This window comes from Microcaecilia unicolor, chromosome 11, assembly GCF_901765095.1.
Source record: "Microcaecilia unicolor chromosome 11, aMicUni1.1, whole genome shotgun sequence".
In the NCBI taxonomy this organism is placed as follows: domain Eukaryota; kingdom Metazoa; phylum Chordata; class Amphibia; order Gymnophiona; family Siphonopidae; genus Microcaecilia; species Microcaecilia unicolor.
In genome coordinates, this window is record NC_044041.1 from 72,950,819 (window position 1) to 72,958,673 (window position 7,855).

A 7,855-nucleotide genomic window follows, 5' to 3' on the forward strand; every position below is an offset into this window, starting at 1 on the left:
TCAGCTCCTATCCTGTGCTTGCTGTAAACTGATAGGTACTCAGGACCGGTCGCTATTGCTATTCATTAACAAATTTTTCTTTTTTTTTTTTTTGGTTGGATTTATTTTCTTCAGATTGGTGACTTGCTAAGTTCTGCAGACCCTTTAACCAAAGCGAGCTTGACTGTCACCTGCCCGGACTTTGGGGACTGGAAAGACTTGGGCCTGGACCAGTATAATCTCCAGGACTTCATTGACCTCAAGTTCAACCCGGGCTGTGTGCTGCCTGTGATGGAAGGTCTTCAGGAGTTTACAGAGTATCTCTCAGAATCTTTGGAACTGCAATCTCCATTTCAGCTGCTTGAGCCACCAACCACTGTGGGCTTCTTGAAGCTGCCGAAACCTTGTTGCTATGTGTTCCCAGGTGGCAGGGGTGATTCTGCTTTCTTTGCTGTCAACGGGTTTAACATTTTGGTTAATGGAGGTTCCAATGCCAAATCTTCCTTCTGGAAGTTAGTGCGTCATTTAGATCGGATAGATTCCATCTTGGTGACCCATATTGGGACAGATAATTTGTTAGGAATTAATAGTTTGCTCCAGCGGAAGATAGCAGAACGTGAGGAGGACCCATCTCAAAGTTCCCAAAGTAATGAGGACTGGTTGAAAAACCTCATTTCTCCTGAGCTTGGAGTGGTTTTTCTTAATGTGTCCGAGAAACTGAAAAATTTGGAAGAGCATTCACAAGTTCTGAGAAGCTGTGACGAAGTTGGTATGGTTCTGAGTTGCCTTGATAAACTGGGCATTAAACCCAATCCACTCTTCAGAGTTAATAGTGCTACGGTTGAGCCAACAATCTTGTTCCAAAAAATGGGAGTGGGATGTCTGGAAATGTACATTCTAAATCCAGTGAAAGGGAGCAGAGAACTGGAACTTTTGATGCAATGGACGGGTAATGGTTTCCCGAAAGGGGGCAACTTACCCCTGCATTGTTTGACCTCTATTTGTGCCTTACTAGTGTGGCATCCAGCAAACCCCTCTGAAAAGATCATTCGTGTCTTATTCCCCGGCTGCACACCTCAAAACAAAATTCTGGAAGGGCTGGAAAAACTGAAGCACTTAGAATTTCTGAAATATCCAGTGGCAACTCAGAGAGACTTGGATGCTCTAGGGGGGGCTGCTGGAGAGGGGCTACTCAAGTCGAAGAGGACAGAAAGCAAGGAGAGCGTCAAATCCACATCAAAACTGAACCTTCCAGACGCACGGTCAGGGGTGGGGAAGGCTGACAAGGACACAAAACTCCCTGGCAAGGAGAAATCCAGGATGTCCAGTGGAGCCCCAAAGGAGATCCCTGCCCATCTGGAGGGCAGCATTAAAACAAAAGACTTCAAACCTAAATCTGAGCAGCAACTAGGAAAAGTCAGTCGTGACTCAAAGTTAAAGGTCCCAAAAGAGAGAACTTCAATCAGAAAGGACCTACCCAAGGATGAGAAGGACAGGAAAACTCTAAAGAGAGAGGACAGCATCCATGGGAAGGAATTGGATAAGGAAATAAAGTTAGAGGGGAAGAAAGATGGAAAGATGCTGGCCAAGAAAGATCTTAAAATGGAGTCACCAAGAAGGGAGGTTAAGGAGGACAAAAGTGAAGATAAAAAGGGGGCAAAGATAGTCACCAAGGAGGTTAGAAAGGTAGCTTCTGCCCCAGCTGAGCTCAAGAGAGCAGGAACCCTTAAAAAGGAGACACCAGGCCCTAAAAAGGAACCAGTACCTGTAGCCAGAGCAGTTGGAAATACAATAAAGTCTCGGACCATAAATTCTACCACTAGCTCAATGAGTCTCTCTGTGCACAGTTCTGTAAAGGAAGGCAAAACAATGAATCTCTCTGTGCATAGTTCTGAAAAGGAAGGCAAAACAGAAGGTTCTATGTCGTCATCTCCAGATGATGTGACTGCCGACTGGCAGAAATTGAAAAAAGTGGAGCTGGAAGGAAAGAGAGTAAAGGAATTGGCAGATGAAGGGTTCATGGCTGAGAGTGAGGCTGTCTGTTTTCAGGAGGATGGCCAAGCTCTGGATCCAGAAGAAAAGGCTAATCCAGACAAAATTGAGAGCCCTGACCAGTTCAGACACCTGGAGACAAGTCCAGACAAGGTTCTGGGTTCTCCATCCCCTCTAACAAAGACCCCCAAGGGTGAGCGCAGCATCAATTTTGCCTTAACTCCAGCTGATATTGGGTCTCTGAATGGCATGAAAGATGGGGTCCATCACAGCTTCCAGGAAGCATTGGACGATCTGTGTGGTAGTTCTGATGAGAGAACCCTGGAAATGGCTTCTCCTGCCAGTGCCAGACAAACCCCCTTTCACCAGTCTCCAGTTGATGTGTCTGAAGATGACATGATTGTAGAAACAAATAACATCTGGCAACAGAACTCATGGAGAGCAATGGACTGTAGTAGTGGTACTGGTCTTGGCCCTAAATCCTCCCATGATAGTTCTACTTCCTCTCAGGGGAAACAAACTGGCTGCCTGTTACTTAGCCCTTTTAAGGATGACATGCCAGATGTGTCTCCCAGCATCACTACACCTTCACTTCCTGCAGAGGTAGGATCCCCACACTCAACAGAAGTTGATGAGTCGCTGTCTGTGTCCTTTGAACAGATTCTTCCACCTGTGAGTGAATCTTCCCAGGAGGAAGGGAACGGGCCTCATTCAGAGGGGATGACACCAGAGCACGAAGGCATGACAGCCAAAGGTGAAATGACCCTGCCAATCCGGTCCTCCCAGAACTCTACACTGGCAGAACTTGATGGTGTGGAAGCACCTATTGTGCGCAGAACTGGGAACCACTCTGAATCACCCCATGATGTTGACCTGTGCTTGGTATCTCCATGTGAGTTTGAACACCCGAGGCAAGAGGTCTCACCTTCTATGAACTTCAGCCCCCGGGACCTATCAAATGACAGTGACCTATCCCAGGAGCTGGCCATGCCCTTTGCACAGAGAAAGGAGGAAACTTCTGCAAATGAGGAGGGAGACGAAACGCCTCCAACCTCTCTCAGTGAGTCTTTGCCAGTGCAAACAGATTCTGACATACCACCTGGCACCGAGGACTGCCCATCCATCACAACATATGGGGGTTTAGACTCTGATGAGGACTCTGAAAACCCACCCAAATCCTCTCTTGGATCTCGGGACCCACCTCCAATGCCCATGAAAGACCCTGTCCCCCGCCAGCCACAGCCAGGGGTTTGCATGATGGATCCAGCAACACTCTCAACAGAGAAAGGGAAGATTAAAAAACAGCTCTCCAGACCCACCTCTGCATCCCTGAAAACAGAGGTCTCTAAACAGTTTGTTCTGGACTCGAAAGCTAAAGGTCCACAGGGTTTGTCAAGAGAAGCAGGAGAGAAGGCAGCCAAGCCATCTGCTATCGGCAAAAGCAAGCCATTGGGGAAATCTCTCCAAGTAGCTGGCACTTTGACCTCTGGCAAAGCTTCTGGCACTTTTCGATCCTCTCAGGCAGGCAGTCAGGGTAAGTGCTCCCCTTCTTCCCACTTGTCTGTCCTGTGCTGAGGCCCTACCCCCCTTCCTTCCTTCCTTCTATCCTTCCTTCCTTCCTTCGATATTGATGGGAGGTTAAAGGGTGATTTGATGTTGTCTTTGCACTTAGCGGGGGAGAGGAAGGGGCAGTGGTGATGATGGGGAGCCTAGTTTATTGAACTGTTTTGATCTGTTCTTTTCCCCCCCTCCCCCCAAACTGGTCTCAAACTAGTCTCTGGTGCCACAACCCTCCCACCAGGATCCCCTGTGTACCTGGACATGGCTTATATACCTGGCTCGTGCAGCAGCAGCACTGTGGAGGAAGAGTTTTTCAGGCGTGTCCGCTCTGCCTGCTATGTCCTCAGTGGTGAGGACCATGTGAAGATCGACACCATGAGATCCATCCTGGATGCACTCTTAAGAGGCAAGAGCCACTGGAAGCATGATCTTGAGGTAAGCCTGATTTAGTGTGCTGAGGGTGTATTAAAAAAAAAAAAAAAATCTTGTGCGTCTGCATATTCTAAATATCAAACTTCCTTTTGAGCTAAAACACGTCTAAAATTTAACTGTTTGCTGGTTTTGGAATTCGGTTTGGTATAACGCCTTGTTTGTAATATTTTTGGTGTTAAAATCTGATATTGAAGCCAGTCATTTGGGGAGAGGAGCCTTTTTTGGAAAGGCTGCTGCTGAAGTATTGTCTGTCTTCTAAATGTACCAGCAGAGTCTTCAACATCCTTTTTTTTTTTTTTTTCTTTCCTTGTCTTCCAGGTGACCTTGATCCCAACCTTTGACTCGCTGGTCATGCATGACTGGTATCAGCACACGCATGAGCAGCAGCAGGAGCTGGGGGTCACTGTAGTAGGAAGCAACAGCACAGTCACCATGCAAGATGAGACTTTCCCAGCCTGCAAAGTGGAATTTTGATGGGCTAAAGCCAGCCGTGGGCAGACATTAATCCCTTCCAACTCGTGCTCTGAAGGATAGGCGTTAGTGGAAGGTGACACCTCCACTGGGATGAAGTGTCCATGACTCTCTGTTCTCACTGTATGGCTGCTGTTCTATCTCATACCTGGGGCCAATTGTGGACTGGAAAGAAATAAGTGGTAGCCACCTCCAGTCACAAGGGGACATCTGAGATACAAACACTTACTGTATTATGTTTCTGTAAAATACAAGTCTTCACATAGACTGTAGTGCAGTAGCCTTTCCCACCTGCACTTCTTCACATTTCATAAAGTGAGGTGTATCACATTCTATCTGTTCGCTGATCTTACAGCTAGCCCCAAACTCTGGAGTGAAGAATCAGAAGCTGCACTGTAAATGGTGGGCATTACTCACTCAGCTTTGGTGGGGATTGAGGTGGACTGGAGAGCTTTCAGCCGGGTGAGTTATGAAATGTTGGGCCTGTGATATCCAAGAGGAGCAGCAGCAGCAGCAGTGGTGCATGGACTGTCCCTTCTCCTTAATTTATAGGCCTCTTCCCAGAACAGTTCAAGATGGATTCCAATAGAATCAAACTATTGGTTACACATCAAAATACATCATGTGAAGCGAGCAGATACTTGAATAGAAGTATTTTTTTGTAAACTGGCAAGTTTGCCATGCATGCTGAAAATTCCTATAGGATGATATTGACCTGACTGTGGAAAGGAAAACTCCAGGCTTCTGGGCCTATTCCCAACGGTCTTAATTCATTTCCCCTAATGAGTATGACTTAGGTGTTACTATTTGAGTCAGATTTCATGTACTGAATGCAGTTGTTGGGATAGCACATATAAAGATTTAAAATGATTGATATAATTATACATAATATAAATAGTATCTCCACTGCTCTTGGTCAGCCTGGTTCTGGGCCTAGGGGACAAACTTATAAAGGTTTACCAGAGGATTGTTCTAGCAGAATCATGTAAAGAGAGGTACAAACAGTTCAATAGGAAATAGGGTAATTGATTACCAATAACACAGATCCTAGGGGGATGGGCTCACTTCTTTCTGCAGTCTTTGCTCGCTGCAGTTTGGAAGAAGCAGAGAGGGGAGAGCTTACTTGAAGTGTTAGTGTGACCTGACCCTCTGTTCAGATCTGGGACCATGTCCTTCAGTCCTATGGGTGAAAAATGACCTCTGCTTTTTGTCCAAGGACAGCTGTAGGATAGTGTGCTCCCAGGCTTTTATAGTTGAACGTCTCTCTGTAGTACAGTCTGCTTCACTCTTGAAGTGGTCTTTAACATTGCTGTATAACTTCCCTACTATTTGAGGGTCAAATATCCTATCATCTACCCCAGGGTTATTGTACTAGACATTCTTGCTGCAGTAAATTACCTGTGGACTTGAAATCAACTGGGGTTTGGCATATAGTGATGTACAGTGTAGCAATGGCTGGGGAGCAGTTACATGGTTATGGCACAGAGGCAAGGCTTCAACCCAGAAAGTCCTATCGGACGCTGAGTGAGCATGGCCATCGAGGGTGAGCATCCTTCAATTTGCAACTCGTGCATGGGAGCACTGCGTTTGGGTATTGCTGGTGCCCAGTCTCAACCTGCAGCAGGCATTCTGGATGGTGCACTTTTGCTCCCAAGTCAACCAAATTGCGTGCTATGGTGGGGAACTGAGTCTAATCCTCTCGTATGCCTTTCTCCAGGTTTTGATCTTGGCTTTTCAAAAAAGAAGGGTGGGTTTTTCCTTCAGAGCTTGCAGTTTCTAGCTAGGGCAGTGGGTAGAAACATTTGGGGTTGGATGAGGGTTGTCTTCAGGTGGTTGTGCTGAGAATCTCCAGAGCAGCAGGCCTTGTTTAAAACTGAAGACTCCATGCCTCTGGGGCTGCTGTGAAGAACATGTCCCAAATCTATCCATGTGAAGAGATGCTGCTTAGGGTCTGAATGAAGGGAAGCAGTGTTCAGTTCAGACTCGTGAGAGGATGGGGTGGGTGGAAGGAATAGGTATAGGAATTTTAAGGGTAAAAGACCCCGGTCTCTTATGGTACTGTAGGAACTATGCTCTTTTCTAGGCCAAAGGAAATGAAAGCCAAAGTGTGTGCCCCCCACCCCCCCCAGCTGCTGCTTGAACACTAATTTTAGTCTTGAGTAGTTTTTTTTTTTTTTTTTTTTCAGTATGTTAGGGGCTGGACAGTGGTGTAGCATTGCTGACCCTAGTGTGGTCTGGAGTCTCATGTTCAAACTGTCGGACTTTGCAGCAGATCTGAAGAAGAAGAGAAAAACTTGCACTCTGCTAGGTGGGAGAGAAACATGGGCAGAAGATTTTATTGTAGCTCAAAGCAAGTAAATGTCTACTTTGGTGTTTGTCACCCACTGACTAATAAATAGAATTATGTGTCCATTCTCTCAGCTGGCATGTGTGAGATGTCTGTGGGGCAGTACATGTCTTGATTTTCCCTGGCATGGCATTGTACTAGTGGGTGGCACTTGCTGTGGTACGGTGTCAGAAGCGTGGCTGTTGTGGTGGGGGAAGCTCACATCTGCTGTGCTTTCTACATATGTACTGGTTAAGGCAGTGGTTCCCAAACCTGGTCCTGGAGGTGCCCCAGCCAGTCAGGCTTTCAGGATATCCACAATGAATATTCATCAGAGATTTGAATACAGTGGAGGCAGTGTGAGCAAATCTCTCTCATGAATATTCATTGTGGGTATCCTGAAAACCTGACTGGCTGGGGTGCCTCCAGGACCAGGTTTGGGAACCACTGGCTTAATGGTATCGTACTACACCAGTGAGGAAATGCAAGCTGCAATATTTCTGTTTGTAAAATAGTAAGGCTGGGGGAGTGACGGGAATGTGGAAAGGGTTTTTAGTTTAAGCATGAACCCCTGCCTGCCTGCTTTCCAGCTTGAGGCCCCTTTGGGCTAGTGCTGCAAGAAGTAGTGGGTTTGGGGGGAGGGCTGTGTCTGTAGCAGGTAGACCATGATGTCTCCGAGTTCTAGAGAATGATTCTGATCGTAATTATGAAATGGCTATTGAGTCATTACAGGGTTATGACTTTCCCCTTATATGTTTCTGGATTCTGTGGTTTCAATAACTAGCTTCTGTTTGGCAGGACCGGCTTGTACTCGTCCTGCTACTGTCCTACTCTATGCTAGGAATATCTTTTCTCCTTCCAGCTTGAAAGAAAACACCCTACCTGCTAGAACGATGTGTACATTTTCCAGTGGCGGTGATGTGCTGTAGACATGCAGGATGTGTCTAGTTTAGGTTAGTATGTGCTGCTTCATCTCGCAAGGTAACTGCTTTGCTAATGCTTAAGAGTGAGTGGAGATCAGCTGTTTGGGGTTGGGCAGTAATGAAAGTCCTGTTCATGGGTGCAATAATACTTTACCCCAAGATGGCAGGGCTG

The 7,855-nt window shown here is 46.5% G+C and overlaps 1 protein-coding gene across 2 annotated transcripts in view; it reads left to right on the plus strand.

Moving 5' to 3' along the window:
- MAP1S (microtubule associated protein 1S) overlaps nucleotides 1–7,072 on the plus strand; it is a 30,649-nt gene extending 23,577 nt beyond the window's left edge. Inside the window, exons 5-8 of one of the 2 annotated variants that reach the window (XM_030217700.1) lie at nucleotides 115–1,840; nucleotides 1,883–3,505; nucleotides 3,746–3,966; nucleotides 4,282–7,072. In XM_030217700.1, coding sequence (XP_030073560.1) covers nucleotides 115–1,840; nucleotides 1,883–3,505; nucleotides 3,746–3,966; nucleotides 4,282–4,437 — 3,726 coding nt within the window. In that variant the 3' untranslated portion in view covers nucleotides 4,438–7,072. Of the gene's footprint in view, nucleotides 1–114; nucleotides 3,506–3,745; nucleotides 3,967–4,281 lie in introns of both variants that reach the window. The other variant, XM_030217699.1, reaches the window with a different exon arrangement.
- Nucleotides 7,073–7,855: the final 783 nt, after the last annotated feature.